General features: G+C 41.7%; 1 protein-coding gene across 1 annotated transcript; it reads right to left on the bottom strand.

Annotated features, from left to right (window-relative positions):
- Positions 1–567: 567 nt before the first annotated feature.
- On the bottom strand, positions 568–22927 carry axin1 (axin 1). Its single transcript, XM_061700764.1, is given in 13 exon segments — positions 568–2863; positions 3099–3142; positions 3144–3249; positions 4323–4430; positions 5183–5380; positions 6410–6559; positions 6630–6997; positions 8490–8615; positions 9577–9673; positions 9789–9929; positions 14844–15791; positions 20659–20835; positions 22599–22927. Coding segments are annotated over 11 exon segments (2322 nt in total). The 5' UTR covers positions 15701–15791; positions 20659–20835; positions 22599–22927; the 3' UTR covers positions 568–2736.
- Between the last annotated feature and the right edge of the window lie 1683 nt (positions 22928–24610).

Genomic DNA, 24610 nt, shown 5'->3' with positions numbered 1-24610 from the left:
ATCGGAAACTGTCATACGTGATTCTATGTTACGCTTATGTAAAGGCATGTACTGTATGTCAGTACTCGTTGTACTCGTGTGTTTGTATGTGATGTTCGTGCGAGAAGTGTTGTATCAGTACTTGTGTGTTTCTATGTAATGCTTGTGTGATAAATGTGTACATTGGTGCCTTGAGATGCGGGTTCGACAGACGGTGTAATAATACAGTGGACACCAGCTATTCGGAGATAAGGACCAGGTCGGACTGCGAATAGTTAAAATCCGCTGATAATTGACGACCATTAGCACTGCATTGAAAAAAAAATAATAATTACCCTAAAAACTCCTGAATAAGTGGGGATAAACCAACAATAAGCATTTTTAGGGTTGGTTCCACCCCAAAATAGAAAAAATAAAACATTGGCGCCCTCAGTGGCCAACTCACACCTTCTTTTCAATTATGTGCAGATTTTTGCTATTTGTGTGGTGGCATGACAAAAAAATAAATAAAATGAAAATAAAAAAAGCAAGATACATGAATACAGTACTCGCTGATAATTTTGAGTAAGTATACTGCATAGTCCAGTGTTGGTTTATTGCATGTTTTTATTGTCCAGGTACCTTTTTTCAAGTTTTTTTTTTTCTTCTTCTTCTTCTCTCTTGTGAAGTTATGAATGTGCTGACTGGGCTGCTGGTTGATGACACTTAATGTTGCACATATTTACATACAAACAACAACCATAAGAGCAATAATAATAATAATGATAGTAATAAAGGCACTCTGATGGTAACTTTACACATTTGAATGACATTTTGGGGGTTTGAAAATAAAACAGCTCATCTCAAAAGACTACGACATGGAAAAAAACAAAATAAAAATGACATCCATAATTTAAATCATGTCCTGACAATATGACAAATATATTAGCTTTATACTGCATCTAACATTCCATCAACTGGTTGTTTCTACCCAGCATCAGCACACATGTTATAAGACTTCAAGGTCCACTTGTTGTTCGTAATCCTTCAGTGATGAATGCGGAAGAATGCATGACGTCCCATTGTGGCCTTTAAACACATTTTCTTAGCGTTCTTGACAAAACTCCACCCCCCAAAACCTTCTTGCTTCTCTTGTGAGTTTCGAGACACATTCCCAGCTGCCACGCTACAAACGTCAATGAACTAGTCATTTATAATAAGCGCTTACATGTTAGCACGAATACTATAACTTCGAAGGGGTGTTTCATTAAAGCAAATATATTTAATTACCTGACCTTCAAAATCACAGCTCCAAAAATCATATTGATGCTATATGCTACACTGGCAGTCATAAAGAGGAAAGGGGTCGGCAACAACTATTTTAGTGGTTTGTGGTGGACCAGCAAGGACACCTTTCAAGTTCTACTTAGTGTGCTTGTACAAACACTAAAATCAATTCAAGGTATACATATCTGTTTTAATCGTGTACATTCATTAGCTTAGCATCTTGTCGTGGAAAAAAATTGCTATTTATGTTTGTCACGGTCAAGTCCATGAGCCTCCACACCTATAGGGTGCGCCATGGAGCAAACAGTAAATGCTTCCACGTTACGATTAATGATTTAAATGCAGAGGGGTTGTTAAATTCAAGCAGCTATCTGTAATATGACCTTCAAAATCCTATTGAGGCTACAGTGGCTTGTCATAAAGAAAAACACATTGGCAGTTATTGCCATGGCAACCCCGCAACTCCTACTAACATGGTTTAATGTTACTGGTGGGCCAGCCAGGACACCTCATGTTGTGCTTGTACAAAACAAAATAATTTCTGTATATTTTTATCATGTACATTCATTAACACATGTTTACCACTGAATGAGGCCTCACACCTGTTCTAAGGGGCCTATATAATAAAAATCATTACTTAGTCTGCTTTCATTTAAGAAGGCTTTTTAAAGAGCTGCAATCTTTCCAGGCACCAAAATGAGAGGCACCGACTTTGCTGCTGGAAAATGCTTTCTTTCAAAAATGCTGCGATGTGATATGGAACATAAAAATGAACCCCCATACAGTCCAATTCGAGATCACATTGTTTATAACAATAATTATAATTTGAAAGCAGCTTGCATAGAAAGTCAAATCTACAATTACAATTCGTTTTGACAGCTCACTCACAGTGTTAGTCGGGGGCCATTTTGCTAACACTTGTGTGAAATAAAACGAATAAATGGGCCAATAATTAGAATAAAAATAATCATGATTTTACACCTTCAGTGTGGGCTCCCAATTTTTGGAGAATATCGTATTCCCCCCTCAAAAAAATGCACAATTACAACTGTGGCTCCCAAAATGCTTCTAGACTAAAATGTCACAAAATAATAAATTAATTGCAAGTGGCATTTCAAAATGCAATGTTTTTAAAAAGGATTGTGATCGTCTTCTCCGGGAGAGGGGGCGGGGGGGATGGGGGCTTCAATAGGATAGCAAATTTTAAATAGTTAAATAGATACAAAATGTTATTTGTTACCACAAACTGTACACACCTGGTATCATCAGTACATATAAAAAGAATCACAATAAGTGCGGTTACTTTAGAAAGGACAACTGATTTTAAGAGCGTCAAAAAAATCTGCCGCACTTTTCCGAAAGTAAACTTTACAAAAGATACATCGGGCGCCTCCTTTCAGCACTTTCTGTTTCGCTTTCCCACCCACTTTCCGTTCACCTTCTCCCACTGCCCACGTGCCTATGACTTCCTCTCCACTCCCGACACGCGCCTTAATCGATCTTTTCCACTTTCCCGATAATCTTCTCCTCGAAGATCGGCAGTGTCGCGTCATCCTCGCACACCTCCTCGAACACCACCCCGCAGTCGAACTCGTCGCTCACCTTCTTGAAATAATACCTGCGCAGGAGAAGGAGGCTTTTTCTTAGGATCTTGCATCAGCTCGACTTATTCTAAGTACAGTATTTTGCAAATCTGAATGATTTATAGTGTTTATTTTTGCTTTGGTAATTACATAATAATAACAATGTAATAATAATAATAGTAAAACTAAACAACAGACAAATGGCACAGTCGGCATGGTCTTGTACTGCAATCTGTGCACTTGAGTAGACCAATGGTATCTGAGTCTGACCTGTAGTTTCCTTTCTTGGTCAGCAGCGCTTTAAACTGGCTGAGCTGTCACCAGTCGCCCCTTGATGGACGTCCTGTACGGTATGGGCTCCCCGCAGAAGTAGTACGCCACTGTCATGCTGTCGCACCCTTGCTTTTTTGTCACTTTGTGCCTGCCGATACACATGAAAAACATGTGATTTTGGTATAGCTGGGAAACAAGAGTAAACGTGGCGAAAATACAAAAACAAAACAACACAAAACAAATCAAAACAAAAAAAAGTGTTGTGCTGTATGGCAGAAAAACAGAACCTAATGACACGCTTGTAGCTGAGCGCCATCTCCCGATGAGTAGGTGAAGTACAGCCATTGTTCATACGCGGGTACAAGCATGCCAGAGCAACACTGAGACAAAATTATGAATAAATGCATGATAGATAATTTTGGCACATTTAATACTTTTAATCATGCTTTTTTTGTTTAATAAGTGAGGTAAATAAGCATTCCTTTTAATATTTTCAGTGATTTAAAAGGCAGAATTTTTAGATCATTATTACAATTGTATTATTGTAATTGTAATATTGTGAATTATTGTTTTGCCTAATACATATTCCATTTATTTGTGAGAAAGAAAACTGACAAAATATGAATTAGGTACATTTCTACTGATTTCCAATTTATCTTATTTCTTTAAATTACTCTTGAATCATTTTTGTTTTGTATTTTATGTAATATGTGTGGGAAATTAAAGTATTTGTAGACAGTTTTTTAATATATATTTATTAAGTTAATTTGCTAATAATAATAATAAAATTGAGGTAAATATTTGTGCATTTGCAAAAAACAAAAATAGGACAAAATATAAAATAGGTTAATTTTCAATTTTAAAATAGATGACTAAATAATATTTGTATTATTTTTGGTTATTTGACATTTTTTCAATACGAACAACACACATAATAATTCAGGGAAATTAAAGTTTTGTCTGTATTTGGACATTTTTTATTATTATGTGCCATGACAAAATAATTTAAAAACCCTTAAAATAGACAGAAATATTATTCGTAGATTATTCTATTTCATTTGATTTAATTATAATGGGTAAGGTTATTTTTCTCATGCTCCACATACTCCAACAGTGACAAAGGAGCAGTGATGAGGGATGGTGGGATGGGGATGTGGGCGTATGGGGATGAAAGCGGGTGGCAGCGCTTGTTCAGTAAATCGGGGACATGGGCGGACGTACTCGGGCTCGAAGAGCTCACAGTCCGACACGGCGGGCACCACGCTGAGCGGCGGGAACAGTGCAGGCCTGAGTGCAGTGCGACCCCGCTGGATCACCTCCATCACATACCTGGAGGAGCCAACAACCGCCATCTTTGTTAGACACACACTCGACATTCATCTGTCCATCACGCAAAGGGGTCTGCTGGGGGAGGGGATGGGGAATGGTGAACCCCCCTTTTATCGCAGGGGATACGTTCCAGGCCTACTCAATAAATAAATAAAAATCTGCAATATAGAGAGACCATAAAAAACAGTGGTCCCTTTCTAAAAATTATTCATAACGTATCTTTGTTTATCTACCTATGCCAGCAACGTATGGCAACAGGCAGAATAATTAAATCCTCTTCCACTAAGATAGCAGAAGGTACATACCGTAACTAACCAGTGTAGCCACATTTTGTTCAGCGGTGTGCAGTGAGACTTTTTCTGATGTAAAATATGTGCCATGGCTCAATTATGGTTGGAAAACACTGGTATAGTACGTATTGACACGCATACCTGGCTCATGTTTTTTCGATGTTTTCAAGCTTACTTCAGTGGACATTATAATTTTCTTCGCAGGCACCCATTTACATACATACAGTACACTTTCACATCTGATGGTGGCTGGATGTTGTGAAGTTCGCTGCCGCCATCTAGTGACGGTGTGGCTGAAGCTGACCGTTCAGTCAAATTTTTGCTCCCCCCAAAATATGAATAAATCAACAAAGAGATGGCCGGAATCTCCAAAAACAACTACACCCCCAACACCCCCCCCCGCCCTGAAGTTTCAACACATTTGGACTTGCTAAAACATTTAACACCCAGGCATCTGCTCACCGCTGTTTGGGCTGCACCGTTCCAGACTTGATCATCTTTTCCTCCGCCAGCCGCCGGCGAACCTCCTCCAATTGGATGAGGGGGCTCGGGGCCGGGTTGGGGGGCATGGTGGGATCTTGGATGAAAGGATGCGACGGCTGCACGTTGTTCCAAGAGCAGCTGGGATGGCCCGGACCCTTATTGGAGCCTGCGGTACAACTAAAATACAAGATGAAGACCTTTTCTAGTCCTTGAACGCATCTTTTGTTGGCTAGAACTCAAAATTATTAGAACAGAATGGAAAGACTCTATTTGTCATTGTACGGGCAAATACAACAGAATTGAGATGCACCTTTAGGTTTCTTTGTGTTTCTAGAATGAAAACTAAAAGTAAAACAGACAAATATATTGTATAAAAGCTACACTAAACAATACTACATGATGGATGCAGTGCAAATGGCAGTAAGGCACACAAAGTGTATGTACAGTAGGACTCTTGCTTTGACATGTAGAAATAATCACTTCAAGTTTGAATATGGCTGCAGTCAGATAAATGCTAAAAAGTAACCCGCCGATTTAACTCAATAGAATTATTGTATTGAGTGGGATCACCTTGGGCCAATTTAAGTCAGATACACGCCATAATCAATAGATTTCCCTTTGGTGTCAAGTTAAACACAGAAAATATTAAGTTTTACATCCAGAATTCAATAGCATTCTTGTTTTGACATTTAAAGATAATCTCTGTAAAATTTAAGGATTGGTTGAAAATGTCACGACTGAGAGCGCTTGACCTCAACTACTGTCTAACATAATCCCAAATCAATAGCGTTCTTGTTTTGTTGATATGGAGACATAATTGAAGGTGTGGATTCAAGTGTGTGGAAAAAACACTTAGCTAAACGTTAAAATGCAACGTACTGATTTGGCCTAATTTTGATTTCCAAAATAAAAAGTGCTCTTGTTCTGACTGACACGAATAACCACTTAAATTTCCAATATGATTGGTTAAAAACTGCACCCTGGAGAGGGGACTGCAAAAGGAACATCCAAAATCAATTAGGTTATAAAGCTAAACACTGAAAAAGTAACATGGCCATTTTCATGACATCAGCCTAAATTAATATTATTCTTGTTTTTTATAAGGAGACATCGTGAAAATGTAATTGTGCAGAAGATGCACCAAACTCAACACTGAAAGCTAAGTACCGATGTGGCCCGATTTTGTTAAATAACGTTATGACTGACCCGTACGGGCTCCTCTTGTGCCGGATCATCTCTTTCTGTCCTTCCATGAGCCACAGAAGGATCTTCTGCTTCTTCTCCATGTTTTCCACCGGGGCTGCTGCTTCCTCCCCACGTTTGAAAGTTCGTCTGGACTGCGCGCCAACTTTGCTCCTGCGCGACGGCACAATGTTTTGTGAGGAGTAGTGAAGAAGACACCGTGTGCACAGCTCATTAAACATACCCATAGGTTGCATACTCCATGTTTGTGGATCCCACGCCCCAAGGTGACTCCGCTTGGTGTGTGTGATGCTTGTAGTGGTGACCCGACTCTCCCTTGACAGCGTGCCTGGATGGATGTTTACCCTGAGCCCCCCAGGACGGCGCCGCTCCCGCCGTCCCTCTGAAAGCGTCCGGCGAGCGGGACTTGGGAGAGTGGCGGCCCGTTCCAGGCGACTGGCAGCCCGGAGTTTTCATGACGCGCTGGACGTGCTCGTCCAGGATGCTCTCAGGGTTCTCCTCGTGGGCATCCCTCAGGAAGGAGCCGCAGTACTCGGCGTAGTTTTGCGGGTGAGCGCATGAGGGAAAGCCTTCGTCGTCGCCTTCCTCTTCCTTTGGTTGGAAACGTACACTTAAAATGAGCAACGCCAACACTCATTCTACACATTTGGCACGTTTTTACATTTGAAATATTCCTCACTCCACTGCTACTTGTCCATGCAACATTACTCTACTATGCCTTGTTGCTATTTGCACTCCATAATTTTGCCTTATTGAGTATAGTTTTTATGTTCTTGAAAACACAAACTTGGAGCAGCACCCAAATTGTGTTGTATCTGTACCACACAATGTCAATTAAGGCTTTCTATTCTATTCTATTCTATTCTGTTATGTTCTATTCTATTCTAAAACCTGGACTGTCACAGAAGCCTCAGTGGCCTCAATGGGTGGGATGCAACACATTGAGGCACGAGATGACAGCATTTCATCATATCTCTCGACATCACAACTCAAGTAACAAACCAGTCGTGGTCAGAAGTTGGGGGTCCACAATGCCCATAGTGCTTTTACGATGCTTGAAAATGTGTCCTAATTTGCCAGCATTGACAACAAGATTTGATATGCAGGAACAAACGCAGGAAAGTGGAGACTGCGGAGTAAACAATTGTGGCGTCTTGAGATAAGGCACAGCATCTACGGTAAGATAGCGTTATCACATGATCATTTTTGTCATCTCCGGGAGACAAATTGAATTTGAGAGAAAACTGAGCAAGGGCAGCATGAAAACTGAGCCCTACAGCTAAATGGAGACTGTGGATCAGAATCCAGCATAGCTAAACCACAGTGTCCAGAGTAAGCTAACATTCACACATTTATGTTTATACATTTCTAGAAAAAACTGTGCTCTGCAGAAAAGTTGGGACTATGTAGTAAGATACTGCAAAATCCAAATGTAAGCTTTTATATTTTTTTCATGATTTCAAGGAGAGACATTGTATTTGGGGAGGCGATTGAGGGCAAAGAGGAGACTGTGGGAGTGTAATGCTTCAGCTTGCAGGGCTAAGGCACCAGTTAGCCTGTGTGTTCATTCGCTTCTTCGTTTCATTCAGGCCCAAACCAAACCAAACACTTGGCTCTGTGTACTAAGGCACATTTCACTGGCACGGAGCACTTCATCGGCGTTCAAGTGACATCAAATGGCCACCACGCTGTTCCCGGCTTACAAGCGCAGGTGCGCCATCTGATTGGTGCACAAAGCCAGCTCGCCGACAGGCCGAAGACGGATCTTGCTAAGTGATTCATGTCACGCCGTTTTTTTTGTTTTTTTAAGCCTACTCTTAATAGCTGGCCTCATTAATTTCATTGAAGTCTCCTTTGAAACTCTTAAACACACATTGACTGCTGCCTCTTGTGCAGCACGGCCAAACTGCGATGAAATATAATTGGTTTTCCGGGGTTGTTTTAAGAGATGTCCACTAACTAATATTGAAGGCACAATGCTTTCCATTATGTGAATGGTGTTCACGTGCTGAGGCAATTGAACCAAACATAGCACTTGCAGGTTTTGCAGATGATTCGGTGGACAAGAGTGGAAGAGACATACCAGACGCAACCTCCTGAGTCGCTCCTCGGTCTCCCTCTCTCTGAGGACGCCCTCCAGACGAAGAATCAGGTCGGCGGCGAAGCGCTCCGGCGCCACGTGGATGTCTTTTGGAATCCTGTGAGTGCGCTGGGGGGGGGGGGGGGGGTATCATAACCTCAGTACCTTTTCAGTTCAGAACCTTCTGCAGGATTGTGCAAAAGACTATGAATTTGTTTCCTATGAATTTTTAATCTTGCAGTGAACCAAACAGCCTTTCAAGTTCTGGTGTCCTCGCTTTGAAATAAATACTCGTGGAAGAATATCAGTTGGGAACAGTAACAAGGAATGTGTACAGAATTGACCTCATGTGGCAGCTCCAGTCAAAGATAGCCAACGTTTGTCATAGTGCAATAATCCAAATAATCCAACAAATGACATCTCTTGGTATAGGCATCCTTTAAAAACTGTGCTTTGTCATCATGCATAATAGAAGATTAATTGAAAATACCAACCGGTATAACACTCACTGAGGAGACTGAGGGCAGCAAGTAAAGAGCACTGCAGCAAAATGGAGAATCTGGAGTATAATCCTGCAGTAGTAACAGTCTTTCTTACCAATAGGGCAATAATCTGCAAAATTTTAAGAGATCCTAAAGGCAAAGTCTTCTTACAATGGACAATCTAAGGGTGACTTAACATTCCTCATATCAGGTAATTCATGGCGACTTCATTAGGAGGAGACACGAGGGAGGATAAGCACTGTAAAATGCAGTCAATTCACACCGCCCCCCCGATTGGTCGGCCTAATTAGGGCTAGCGAGTGGCAGCCTCAGCTGCACGGGGGAGGCATCCGGCTGTCACGAGGGAGCCTTCTCGTCTGCTTGAGCGCAGCTTCCGAAAAGCAAGGAGCTACGTTTAGACAGCCTTCTCTTCCACCACTATTCTTACACTCCCTCACAGGCCTCCAAGCACATACACATGATAAATATGCACCATCTCCAGGGGTGCACATGGAGAGAGACAAATACGGCAGAGACAGACAGTTGAAAGAAACCGAGAGGGAAATGAGATGGCAAAGGGAGGTGGGGGTAACCCATGAATAACTCACAGGGATGAGAGGCAGCGGCACGAGCCCGTTTGCTCGAGCACTCTCGTGCATCTCCCGCCGATGAGGTTTGTGGTATCTGTAGGGTGGGACGCCATCTCTGAAATAAACAACAACAACAACATTCTCAGAAATATTCCCGTAAATAAACAACACAAAGTTGTTTAACTAAAGAAAAAAACAACAATGCTACAGGGCAAAAAGAAAATACATACACGCTGCTGTCAGTAAGGGAAAGCGTGTCAGCGTCGGTGGACATACTCTGCTGCTCACTGTCATTAGCGCTGGTGGCTGGAGCCAATGCGTGACCAGCATTGGCATAGTAGCGGTCGGTGGTCTCCCGACCGGGTGCATATCTGGAAGGAAGGCACAAATTAACAACAAAGGTGTACCTCAAGGTTCTGTCTTAGGTATCATGTTCATTGCAAAGTGCAAATAATCTAGTGCACAGCTCTCTGCGTCACGAAGGCACTTCAGTTCTAAGTGGCTAATAACGATTTAATCCCTCCCTATATTCAATTTTCTTGACAGTCTGTTTCAAGTGACACAAATCCGAAATGACAGTGATTACACAGACGGACCACATGAAACAACACGCATGTTCAGACGCCCAAATTACCCGTAAATAACTTTGTAGGCATCAAAAGCAGGCAGTGACAAGTCAATATAAGTAATACAAATATTAAACATTCCCTTGCATTTAGTTGGCATGGGCTGAGTTTGACCCGTCACTGATTTCAAATCATATTTAATTTTCTATGCTTTCGCTGTAGTTTCGATTTACAACTGATGCTTTTAATGTGTTTGTTCATGGTGTTTGAGCAGACACGGTATGTATACTATCGCTAATTGGTATATTTTGACGACATCAAGTTCACATTGATGGGTTATATCAGATAATCCTCTCTTATCCACATTTAGAAGAGACTTGATCCCGATCTGAAGCTATCCTATTCCATGTTTTTTTGGTTTTTTTTTTTTTTTTTATTTCTGCCACCATTACACATATCCCAAATTGTGTCACATGAGAGCAATAAAATCAGAATTTTGTCAGGTGTGTCAAGCGGTATAAAATCCAGCCATTAAAACTTGCTTTAAATCGTTCAAGATAACTTGTTGGGTAGAGTTGCTGATATTTAAAATACGGTAGATTTAACTGTGAGCAGGTTGACAGGATGCTGTATAGGAAAAAAAAGGCAATCAACAATGTGCCTCAGGGGTCTGTTAAGAACCACTGTTTGTTCTTTAAAAATGGAGCTCTGAATGTAAAATGTTTTCTGTAAATGTTCCCATCTTCAGATAGATTATGTTGTAACGTAAATGTTTTCCCCTGCATATTATCAATGATTGCATAAATCGCTACATAGTGAAATAATTGTAGAGCTGATGGGGAATAGAAAAGGTAGGGATCCACTGATGTAAAAAAATAAATAAAATAAAAAAAAATGCAGATCACCCAGTAATATACAACATACCATCAACTCCATACCAGACTGTCATACAATTTGCTATTAATACCACTCAATGTAAGGCAAGAACTCAAAATCTACTAAAATTGAATTAAAATCTCACTACAGTTATTAGTAGTGATGAGTGTGCGTCTTTCATGGAGTTGATAAAAGGACTGAAATTTTGGAGCAAAATAACCAAGCGGTGTTCCCCAGGGTTGACTACCAAGACCACTCCTATTTATTATTTTTTCTTCTAAAATGGATCACAAAATCATAAGTACACAACTTAACACCTGTGGAACCTCTCTACTTGCTGAATAGCTTTGAATTCAAAAACTAAAAACGTAAAACTTTATTTTATCCAAGGTAGTAAAGGTTTTAGATTTCAATACATATTTCTAGCCATCTTCCTGTTGCGGTGATAACTACACACGTCAAAATTTACCAAGTGTTGCACATTGAACATCTCGAGACACATTAATTTAAAATCACTCACAATCTCTGTGCTTGACATTGCCGAGAATACTTCTGACAATGCTTCCCGCACATGAATTATAGATGTTTGGCATCATCTTTTCTATTCACATTGGAAGTCCCTAAAGTATTCAACCGGGCTCCCTCCGTGTTTAGAATGCACACGCTGCCAGAAAGAGAGAAGAAGAAGAGAAAAAAAAAAAAAAAAAAAAAAAAAAAAAAAAAAACGGCTCAGTGAGAAACCTTTGCAACCGGCTAATTCCGTCAGCTTCCACAGTCCTTAATAATGGAAATGTATGCAACAAGCAGAGTGCAGAGTACGAAATAAGGGGACATTAGGGAATTACGGGAGAAGAAAGGTGAGATTTATCAAAAGGCCTAAAGGTCAATGGAGAAAGGCAAGAGGAATCTTTTTGTACAGAGCCCAAGATGTTTGATTCTTGAACAAGTGATCGCACTTTTATACCGGAGTCTCTATTATTATTTATACATCACAGAAGTGTGGATGCACTTGGCTGAAACGACTGTGGTAGTAAGATATGGAGACCCTTTTTTTCCTCCATCACACTTTCCTGAGATTTCAAACGTTATCGATATTGATTCACCTTTGCTTGTGCTCTTGATGCAAGTCTGCAGCTGGAATGTGTCTCAATGCACTCACTTTGCAAGCTTTTGACTTTCCTGTGTGAGCCTCTTACTACAAAGACTATCAAACATTTATTTTAGACTTTAAGAATCTGGCGGTCGCAGTACGCTTTTATGGTTGAGGTACACTGTCTTGTCATCGCAAAGGTTTTGCACCCTTGAGTCTTACACTTCGGTAACATACCTGTCGATGGAATCTGTGAGAATGCTACATTAAACACATCACTCATACTCTGACTCAAACAATGGAGAGTAACGTTCTCCTGTACGTACTTCTCACCATCCATCCATCCATTTTTCCGTACCGCTTGTCCTCACTAGGGTCTCAGGCGTGCTGGACCCTATCCCAGCTAACTACATAAGGAGACTTATTCAAGACTGTAGGCAGCAAGAACAGGACTGCTATTTGCTGCAGCAAAGTGGAGACTGTGGTGTGGAGTATTGTAGAATTCAGAGCTTTAGGCGCCGACTTCACGGTTAATTTAATGTTTATTTTCCTAATTTTTATTTTATTTTTTTTTAGATAAATTGTAGCAAGAACAGGACAGACGCAGGAAAGTGGAGATTGTGGTGCATAGCAATGCAGAATCCAGGGTAAGCCAATGCTATTTTTTTCCATTTCAAAGAGATAAAATGTATTCGAGAGGAGACTGAGGCCAGAAAAATGATGCGGCAAAGCAGAAACCGTGAAGTCAGGTAAGGCAACAGGTAAGGCACAGCATAGGGTTATGTACTGGGTATTTGTGTTTATTTTTGTCATTTCAAGGAGACAAATTGTATTTGAGGGCAGCAAGAAAAGGACCGCAGCAGCAAAGCGAAGAATGTAGAGACTAATAATGCAGAGCTCAGGCAAAATGTCGTAGAGAAGCAAACGTTAGCAAGTCTCTCGCCATGTGTCCTAGTCTCATGTTACAATGCAACAGAATGATATGAACCTGAACCGTGGTGCCCCGATGAAAGCTTTTCTGAACAATATTGATATTATAAACAAGGCATACCAAAAAAAACAAACCACGTCCAGGAGATAGGCCAGGGATGGGCACCTTAAATGACGGAGGGGGCCACAATTTTTCGTCAGCGCTACCTGGGGCCACATAGCACCAGGCACTTCCTAACCAGATGTATGACAAAAACACCATTTTAAATATGGTCAAACTATGTGAATAATAATAATAATTTTTCCATTGAACCAATGTACGTCACAGTATCTTCATATATTTCATGCTCAATGTTTAAAACATCTTCTCTTCAACAATAAATGGTTAAAAGCAATCAAAAAAAGAACATATTTTTTCCAGTGCAATCAAAGTGCAAAAGAACATATTTTTTCCAGTTTGCTGTTTAGCAAAACTGCTAAACAGCAAACCAACAATAAGTGCAAGAGTTCTTTTTTTTCCCACAAAAATCAACTCACAATTTGTCCTGCATGTCATTCAAAATCCAGAAATTATTAGGATGACTCACTTTGCAGTATAGGGCAGTTCACTCTGCTTTGTTGAAGGAGCCCTGGGGAGTCTCCTTAGTCCTGCCGATTGTTCAAGACACCATAAGCGTTTGCAACACTATTAACGGTGTTAAAGATGTCCATGTTTCGGAGGACACAAATTTTATTAACTCCTCATGTACTTGAACTGTCAACAGTTCTTGTGAAGAAGAAAAAAAAAGGTTGTTTTTGTACTTTTGATTTGAGAGATTGGTAGCTTCAGTATACTTCCCACATCAACTTCGGTTCCCAGCATGCACTGCGCCATTCAATGCTGACATTTTGCCCTAATAAGGATGCTACTCATTACCATTCAAGTGTGTTTATGTTACGCATAGTTTGTTGATTGTTTCCCTTGATTAACTGTCTGATTACGTTTGTTGCACTTTGTTTGCATAAAACCCTGACTGTGAGTTGTGTACGATAAAGTAACCTCCTGGTCAGTTTTATTGTGTGCTAGGCTAAGCTAAGTGTTACCTTGTGCCTTACTAAATATACAAGATGCTATTGCGCTTTTCCTGGTAATTAGATATTGTAATTAAGAGACAAATCCAGCTTCCCTGAGGTAAGAGAGACTTGGTTTGTTTTTTAATACTCATCGGCACAACAAAACAATCATGGCTGATATATTTAAGCAAACTAGGTTTTTAGGCTCACCTTTAAATTGGTGAAACATATAAACTGCTTCCTATTCCTGATGGAGGAGAAGATCCAGTGTCAGCGCTACAAAGCGATGTCTGCCATCTAGTGGTGAATGGTGCCATTAATACTTAAACTGATTAGATATAGCAGAGAAAAGACCCAAGTGAGGATAAGCGGTACATAAAATCATTTTAAAAAATAAAATTATTATTATTTGTTTTGTTTTATTATTAATCGAGGGGCCATGCAGAGTGTGGGCACGGGCCACGGCGGCTGCCCATCCCTGACACAGGTAGTACACTATATTTAAGAGCAGTAGCAGACTTAAGCCAAAGTGGCAGCGAAAGAAGATGCCTCTCTGACTTACAACAAGTGAACGCTCCCCTGCAGCTTTCTCATCAGCCCAACATAAGTACTTGGAATTCTTCATGCACCATCTGCCTCTTATCTCCCACTACACACATTTCATCTCACGTTTTGGGCAGCTCTGGAGGTGGCAAGGGAGTTTATTTCCAATTCAGCAGTTAGCAGAGGAAAGCTTGGGGGGTGGGGGGGGTGAAGCTTCAAGAAGTTACCTGTACTCTTCCTGGAATCTTCCTGCAGTGCGATGCGAAGGTGTCTCCGTGAGCAGCCTCTGGGTAAGCCTGCTGCTGGATGTGAGGTCACAATTAGGCGGCTCTTCTGGCTCCTGCTCGCACCGCCACTCCTCGTGCTCGCTTAATGTCGGCATATACCCCGCCAGATTCTTTGCATTCCCGGAAAGTGGGCTTTGATTAGAGTACAGCTTGGGACTCTCGCCCCCTGCCTGCACGTGTTCCAAATAGATATCTGATTTAAGGAATAAAGGGTAGGTGTTTTCCTCCATTGTGGTCTGGATCTCAGTCTGAGCCTGATCGAACATGGCTGGATCGATGTGTAGCTTCATCACACAGTCTTTGATGAAAGACTTAGTCGCTGGTTTGATCTGCCTGGAAACAATACCGTTGTTGTCCAGGATATACTTCTTATAGATAGCTTTCGCCAGTTTTAGCCGCTTCTCGTCGTTGCCCTCACCGGCTTCCAGTTTGCGGAAGCCGCTGCATGCGAACCAGAAGTCCAGCAGGTCAGCGCACACTTCCTGCTTGAGGAACGTCCTGAACAGATGGATGCCATCCTGGTCGTCCAGCAGCGAGTGAAGCGACTCCGCCCATCTCAAGTAAGGCGGCGTCGGAGAGGCACTGCCCTCTGGCTCGTAGCCCAAGTCCAGGTCCGAACGCCTGGGCGTGGCCACGGACGTCTCACATTTGAGGCTTTTGGATGTCTGGAAGCCGGCATTGTGACTCTCGGTGAGCACCAGCTCACCCTCTTCCCCCGGGACTGGAGGTCTGGGGGCATCCTCATTGAAGCTGCCACCCACGTCGACCAGGAAGCCCCCTTTGTTGCTCACGCTCATAGTCCCGGCATCCAAGTAGCACGTCCCCGTCAAGCCCGAACAACACGATTACTAGATCCAGATGCCTACTTACACCACAGCAAAGTAACTCCTGCGAGGGGGGGGGGAAATACACCATAAGACCCACAACACTGCCCATTTGCATGCATCCCATTTTTTTTTTAAATTACAACTCTGCACAGTCAGCTTTTTCATGAAGGACTCAAGTGGCAATTTTGAGCTGAACAATGAAATTAAAGCAAATTCAGCATGAAGCCAGAGGAATGCATCGGGTACTGGATGTTTAAATCATAAACCAGCTTGCACAAAAAGTGACAGAAAGAAAGAGCAAGGTATGTAGACCATATTCACTTTTGGTTACACCTGACCCCAATACAACATTCTGCCTGGCAACAGGATGAACATGAGTTAATAAAATGTCTTTTTTTTTTTAACCAGCAAAAGTTTGACACTAAAGTGTATCATGATGAAAGACTCACTTGGGGTTCGGAGCATTAATTAATTTTTTTGCTATTAGCTCATATGTAATGAAAATGTCTCAATTCATTCTTGCGTCATACTCCATTTGTGTTTCAATTGTCTTTATTGCAGGGTCAGCTGCAACATTGCATGTGTCAGGATTTTAAAGGTCGTTCAAGGACAAATATGTGTCATTGGGATCGGTGTCATGCCAAGACACCAGGGAGCACATCTCAATTGGTGTAGGGTGTGGTTTTGAATTCCATTGACAAGAGTCTCTAGTCAAGTGTGACATGTTGGCTTGTGACACACTCCAGCCGCATTAAATATTTCACAAGAAATATCGAACGTGATTGCAGGCTGCTTCAAGGCACACCCCCACTCCCTGTCTTTGCCGAATGTGCGCACACCAAAAAATACAAACAAACAAAAAAAAAAGTCTGTTGGGAAGTGTAAACAACTATGACAATCAGAGGTGTGTTTGTTGGCCATGTTGGACTTTACTAGAGTTGGGTTGACGCATTTGTGATGTTCATTTGTGCATTGTGGTATCCACACAGGCTATTCTAAGACGCATTGTTTGGCCATTTAAATCAAAATGACTGCCCGAAGTGCATTGAGCATGAGTAACATTCATTGTTTGATGATGTATTTGCGCTGGTCGTTTTGGGCACTGATATTAAATTAACACTGACTCTTCTGAAGTATTCACCGTGTTCATTTGGGCAATATCATTCTTCTAAGATACATTTGCACTGTTTGTCTGCATATTATAATCTAAATGACTGTTCAAAGGTAGATTTACAGCACTAAATTGACAGTTCTAAGGCGGAGTTGTAACGTCCCAGGTTCAAATCTTGCATGCGCCCTTGTGTGGAGTTTGGCACTCCAGCTTGCTCCCACATTAAAAAAAATGTTTTACCTTCACCGAAGACTTGTTCATAGGTGTGAATGGTTGTTTGTCTACATGTGCCTGGCGACCAGTCCCGGGTGTACCTGCCTCTTACCAAAATCAGTTGGGATAGGCTCCAGCGCACTCAACCGTAATGAGGATAAGCGCAATTAAAAGGGATGAATGTCTTCAGGTGAAATTGTATTGTTAGTCCGGGCTTTAATATTAAATCAACAGTGGGCATTAATGTCAAAACTGACTTATCTATGATGCATTTGTGCTGTTTATTTGGAAATGTCTTTTCACAAAGAGCATTCTCATTTTCAGTGTTTGGGTATTATGGTGCAATTGACTGTTCCAAGGGGCACTAATTAACTGCATTTGTTCTGTTCGGTTGGCGTATGGATATCGAAATCGGTTGTTCTTCAGTCGCACGTTCCGGCTGGCGCATTGATATTCACATTCCCTGCCCATCACAGGTGTGCTATTTTTTGGGGTTGGGGTCCTGGAAGGTAGGTATAACAAAATTAATTAGACGCCGGCTTAATATTTGTTTTTCCGTGTTTGTGGTCGGTCAGCTTTTGAAGTGAGATAGCCTCGTCGCATTCACGTAAAAAATGAACGGGAGAGCAACGGCCAAAATGGGGGAGGGGCGCCTCAAACTAACTCAAGTGTATACACGTATATACTCACTGCGAGCCAGCAGGCCTCCGACGGCGCACCGACAAGTGCTCAACTTTGTGCCACTGTTCACCCGCTGACATGTCCGAGCCGCCTCCGCCGGCCGCGCGCACATAAAGTAGTCCGCATTTGAGACGAGACCACCGCCGACACTTCCGCTTGCGTCGAGGGGCTCGCGGTGGACAATTCCACGCACATTTCTGACCGGATTTATAACGAGCAGAGAAGCGACGGCAGCGCACGCATTTAATCTCTTATCTCCCTCCCCTCGCCCCTCTATACTGACTACCGCAATCTCTCCTCCGCTGTCAGCGCGAGCCCCAAACAAAAAGTGACAAATACTTCACCTTCTCGGCCCCACGGAACGCAGCAGGCGTCTGGACGGGAACCAGCAGCCGTCTCGGACGGTGTCATAGTTGCGGATGGCGAGAGTTTTTAAGCGGAACAAAGAGGACAGTCGGCGGCTGTCAGCCTCTCCATGGCTGTCTCGCTTCTCTTCTAATGTGTCTGCTGCAAGATGGTGCGTGGCGCCCCTATCGGCCAATGCGCGCATTGCCACTGCCCACAACCACAGTTGCACTGTATGTTCTTAGCCATTTAGCTGTCAGGTGCTGCCTTTAGGGACTGTCCAAAATCACAGACTTCTTTCTATCTAGATAACTATCAGTTGTTGTCTTCTTCTGTCTGAAATCACAGTTGTCTCTATCCATTTACCTATGACTATATTTTTTCTTTCCACCTATCTATCGCATCTATTAATATAGATATCACTATCTATCAATATTTTACCTTCTATCTATCTATCGATCTATCTATCTATCGCTATCAATCACTATATATCTATTGATATCCATCACTACATCAATCTGTATCTAGCTCTCCATCCATCCATCCATCTATCAATCTCGCAGGTGTTGCCTTCGAGGATTATCTGAAATCTCTTTCTCTCTCTCTCTCTCTCCTCTCTCTCTCTCTCTCTCTCTCTCTCTATCTCTCTCTCTATATATATACACACACACACACTGTTGCTTATGTATTTGTATCATTAGCTTTCTTTCAGGTGTTGCTCTCAGGGACAGTGTGAACCCAGCTTTCTTTCAACAGTATCTATTATCTAATTCAGATGTTCCTTTCTGGGACACTCAAAAATCACCAACCAAGTGGAAACCTCCACCAAGGCAGCCTAGTGCTGGACAGTGCTGTGAAAAGGTATTAGCCCCGCCCTTCTGAAATTCTTATATTTTTGCATAGTTTCCCCACTTTAATGTTTAAGATCATCAAACAAATGTAAATATCAGACAAATATAACCCAAGCGAACTTAAAAAGCTGTTTTTAAATGCTGATTTAATTTACTACGGGAAAACAATATTCTGTTACCTGGCCCTGTGTGGAAAAAGTAATGTCCCCCTAAAGCTATAATTTGAGAAGGGGGCCAATACTTTTTCATGCCACTGTATATAATGATTAGAATACAAACCCAACTTTCCCCCCAGATAAAACACAGAGGTGTAGGCGTACATGTGTGTGTGCGTGTGTTTATTCACGAGTGCATAATCAACTAAGCGGATAAAATAGCTGTGATTTACCTTCAAATCTCACGAGCCTAACATTGCGAGTCTAAATAACGTTAATTAATGGCATGTTAAATTTCTCATTGTAAACCATGGCAAGTGTCTGAAGATGATTACATTGGAAGTCCGTTGATCTATTAGCATTTGCTCATCATAATTAACTTCACATCAATAGAAGACACACTTTGCATTCCTTTTAACTCTGCACAGTGACTTCCTGTGTTGTGCTGCGCAAAGCCCACTAGGCACTTTTAATTATGTCATCGCTTGACTTTAAAATACAAGAGAGAGGCGAAACGAGGCAAATATTGCCAAAGAGGCCGTTTCAGATCCGCTCTCATACCTGGCAGCTACTGAGCACTCACACAGTTCGACTGCGCCCGGGATAAATGCTGGAAGAGCATAACACGTGGCCAAATTGACGGGGTTTATGGATCAAAACACACGAGAGCAATAGAAAGTGCCGAAATTTGTTTCATGCGGCGTCCCGTCGAATTGCCACAGTTGGCTGCTCGAATGTTTTATTGTCAACGACATGAAAGTTTAGAAAGAGGAAACTTGTTTTTAGGCCATCCATTCTCTGGATGATCAATTATCAATCAATCAATCGCAGGTTGGACTAGGCCACTAAACCCGAATTCCTCATTAAGAAGACAAGTGTGTGTTAGGAACAGTTTGGGGAAGGCATGTTTTCTATTCCCAGTGCGCAAAGCAAGGTCCACGCTTGGATGAGTTCAGTGTAGAAAGACAACTTATCACGCCCCCTTTAAACTAAGACGGGTACACACGTAAGGATTATTAACGTAACCTTTTAAATCTGACAGATCCCACAAATGACAAGAAAAATAAATCGCCATGTGCATTCTTACTGCCACTATGCAGCACACCACATACATTGCGACATATAGGCAATTGACAATCCAAAGGAAAAGTACAAAGAGCAGTAGGCCGAGCAGAAGAAGAAATAGAATACACTAGGCTTAGCCGATCTGGTAACTCGACTGCAGTTACAAACTCTTCTTTTTGGCATTTTGTTTGCGGTGAATGCCTTGTGAGACACATACAAAAATGTAAATGAAAAAAAAAAATCCCTCGTAACGCACTCCACGATAATCGCTTAGGGTAATATTTTAGAGCAGTGGTTTTCAAACCTTTTACACCAAGTTTCTTTCTCTTTCGTGTGCCACACTTTGAGAATCACTGCTTTAGAAAACATCCAACAATCAAGCCAAGACATCCAGCAGTCAAGCCTTTGCTGACTTTGAGCGGAAGAATGCTAAAATTCGTCCCGAAATTCGGTATGTGTGTACCCCGATTAACTGCAGGAAAGTCAAGCGCAGAAATGCTGTATTACCTCGTGGTTGAACGCCTCCCCTCTGCATCCTCGTGCCGTACGCCCAATTACCGAGGATTCCATAGCAAAGTTAGGGCACGCTTCAAGTTGATTTAAGATCCACCTCGCTTCCATGAAAGGGGAAGGTCCAGCAAAGGTGCAAAGTCGCCAGAGTTGGTCTTTTCCATCCATTTGTAACTGAAAGAGAAGAAATTCTTTGTTTCAATGGGCCCTGAAACGTTGACGTTAATGGAAGGCTTCAAGGATCACACGTTTATTGACTTTGATTGCTTATGTGGATATTGTGAAAGAAGGTTATGAAGTTGTTTTGACAATAAAGTTCTAATAAAATCTGACGTTTTCCTGGTTGCTTGGCAGCAAATAAATAAAACAACCTAAATAGAAGACAGTAATGGCCTGGGATCAGAGCATTCCTGTGAATGCACTAAATAAAAGGTATTTAATATAACTTAGTCAAAAATATAAATTCAACATGTTCCAACTGGGGGTACTCGAGTAGTTAATGATTCATGAATTGGTCAATTATTATGTATACAGCTCATTTTTCACAACTTTTCCTGCCATATGTGCTATACAATAAAAAGAAAATGTTTAAAATAGTCTTTTCACTACAACATGCATAACATCTTTCTTTGCATCATGTCCAAATTCGGTCAGTTTATAATAACAATTCAGACTTCAAAATGGGCCAAAAATGTAATCTTTTTGTTCAATTTTGATGCCAGAATATTTCCATTATTTTTTCAATTCAAAGAACAGTTTTCATTTGATCCTGCCTTATTATTGGCACTGTAAGTTTTATGGGAAAACAGCTGGCAGGATTTTATTCATCTATGACCATTCTTATGTAGTTTTACCCATCAAAACTGATTAAATGTATGCGTTAAGGCATTCCCAATCCCACGTATACTTTCTCTGTAATATTTGAGCTACTGTGTTGGCAAACCTATTGACTATAAGCCTTGCAATTGAAGTAATGAACCGATTCAGTAGAGCAAGGGTAGACCACTTGAAATTGGCTCGTAAAAGCTGAGTTTAATGCCAAAACGAGCAAAGGTCAAGTGGTAAAAAGCAGCCAAAGTAATGTTTTAGTTTCTCCAGATGCAGACGTGTGGAGGGTTTTAAATCTTTCCGATATTTAGATAGTTTCACATTCTTTGCTCCAGACAACTTCATGTTTTTCTTCCATTTGGGCATCTCATAAGCCTTTGTTCAACTTGTCAGTGCAGATTTGAACGCCTGTTTTTAGGCCTTGGATGAAATCGGCTTATCTCCGCTGTGGATGAACAAAATCCCATTAAGATGTTTGGAAGAATGCTTCTGTTCTGAAAGCACACAAAGATGTCTCCTTGAAAGCACTCAAAAGAGGAGCAAAACAGTACTGCAATGTTTTTAAAGACTAAAACCTACAAATTGAAATAGACCTTTAGGTAGAGACATTCAAGACCATTTTTTTTTAGTACAGTTTGAAAGAAAGTGTGCTTTGAATATTAAAAAGCTATTTCATATTTTTGGAAAGCCTGTCAGAAAATATATGCCAGAGTCCTGCTGATGTTCTTTGTCTTGGCTGAATATATCATGACGAACAAACCCTAGGGTGGATTAAACGCAGGGGATCCACCAAATATCGGACTTATTAAATTGGATATTCCTACGGATGGAGCCAAAGATCCACACAGATAAAATGATTAAATAAGGTCCGCGACATAATAGCGAGATTTGCGATATGAAGAAAGTGCATCATCAGGCATCAAGATTGAAGACTGCAATGAAATCAAGTGTTCTTGTTCTCCAGCAGTGGGATGCACATTTATCGGTCACATCAAATGATGTGCTCAGCTTTTGATGACAATCCAGACACAGCAGCACCAGCGTGGCAGCAACACTAAAGACAGACAATGGACCGACGACGAGCCGCGCCAAGCAACCAGACGTCCTACCTGCCGCTTTCGCTTCCTGCGGGCTTCCCGGTTCTCCGCCGTCGGACTACGGCTCCGGCAGCCTCCTTCGTGATCCGCAGCTAAGACCGCCGCCATATTTAATCACGAGCGAGTCCATCTGTCGAGGGTTCTTCCCTTTCGAGTCCTCTCTTTCTCTGTTCCAGCCCCTCTCTCTGTTGCTAGTGGCAGGGTAGGGGGGGGGGGGTGCTTTCATTTTCCATCCGACATCAAAACGCGTATCGACAGGCTGGAGGGCCGCCCAGCAGGGGGGCATCTTGAACATGCTGCTTTGGCCGTGGTCCCGTTCCGTTCCGCACGTCCACCGACCACACGTGTTGTCCTCAGAGTGTCAGGGGTAGCCCACAAAAGCATTTGATTTCCATCAGCCCGTAGCTTCTTCATGATTGTCCCTGGGCCTGAACCCATGCTTTCTTGTCTGGCACGTCTGCGATTGAGGACACTTCTGTCGCGTTTGCCATAATGTCTCATTTCTTTATATAACTTCTGCAACTAGACAAAGCGAGCTCATCATAAGTTCAATGAAAAAGAGAAAATGAGCAGATGGGTGGGGGATATTTTTATTGAGAAGTGCGGGTGATGATATCTGCTTTTGTTGCCTTATCATCAGCTGCTTATCCTTCAGTTGGATTTCACACCAGCACGTCTGGTTGTGGTCAGGGTCGCATCAAGCCGAGCCTCGTCACAATGGCCAGTATGGTTTTCTGCCACTTGAAATAGGTTTGGCTTTGTAGTGCTTCACTCCTCCACGGCTGGACTGCAAATAAATGGCACAAAGTTGCAAAGTCACGACTGGCTCTTGACTACTGGGTCACGTGTTTCCATTGTACGGAGTCATCCAGCTTAATTTCTTCTAGTTTCTCAACCTGGTGCTCTCGGGTGGTGCATTTCCTTTCATTGGGTTGCGTTTTTTGCCTAGTACCAGGTGGACAACAATCAGGACTCATGGCGTAGTCATTTTCTATGTCATAGATGTCGTTTTGCCCCGATGTGTCTGTGCTGTCTACTGTCTCTTCCTCGACTGGAGGTCTTTATCTTCTCACCTTAGTCTGAGGCTGGTTTGCTTATGTCCTCTTTTTTATTTAAAATGTCGGTTACCCTAGTGTGAGATGTTATGCTAAAGATATTCCAACAGATGGCAACGATCCATTGTCGTCGATTCACCTCATTTACGGGAAATATAATAAAAACTAAGAACGGCAGCTAGTAACCATTTCAATCCATTATCACTGAGGTTTATCCAAGGTTTTAAATAGTATTGTTGGTATATACGTCTTTGCCTTTTGGTGCGGTAGCGTTTTTTGGGAGGCTATTGTGATACTGTGTAGCTTTTCATTTGAAAATCTACTTCTAGAAACTGTAATGAAGTGCTTTATGAGGGTATAGATAACATTTGATAACTTGTATGTGCCTCCTTAGAAGACATGCATGCATGCAAACTTTGCATTGTTATCATGTAGAAGAATGAGGGGATGACTGTTTTCCCACAGATAGTCTTCGATTTTAATACAGGTCAAGGTGAATAATCCACATCAGATTTTATTTTCCCACGCAGCTAAAACCATCCTACTGGAAAAAATTCTTACCGTATTCATTTGTTTTGAACACAGCTTCTATCTGTTCTTCCTCACCCCCTTTTGCCTCAGAAAAAAAAAAAAAAAAAAAAGCCTCAGGCGAGGATATAGCTTTGATGTTTTTTTTTTTTGTGAATAAACATAATGAGACGACACAGTCAGGCCCCATGCATATTGCAAGATTCAGGAAGAACAGGGAAAAAAAGACTCACAGGCAGCCATGTGCTTTTCCGCGTTATTAGTTATGCAAGCTCAATGTCGGGCCTTTTCTGTTGCGGATTAGCATCACATTACATTTTATTGACCTCTTCCTGCCACCGTCAGTTGTGTGCAGATTTTGTTATACAATAAAAAAAAAAGAAAGAAAGACCTGTGTTGTTTGCAAGCCGGTTAAAGCCGGTTGAAAATATCAGCAAAGTA

Source organism: Phycodurus eques, chromosome 16 (genome assembly GCF_024500275.1).
Source record: "Phycodurus eques isolate BA_2022a chromosome 16, UOR_Pequ_1.1, whole genome shotgun sequence".
Taxonomy (NCBI): Eukaryota; Metazoa; Chordata; class Actinopteri; order Syngnathiformes; family Syngnathidae; genus Phycodurus; species Phycodurus eques.
The sequence above is the reverse complement of the archived record's forward strand: the minus strand, read 5'-3'. Positions and strand labels throughout refer to the sequence as shown.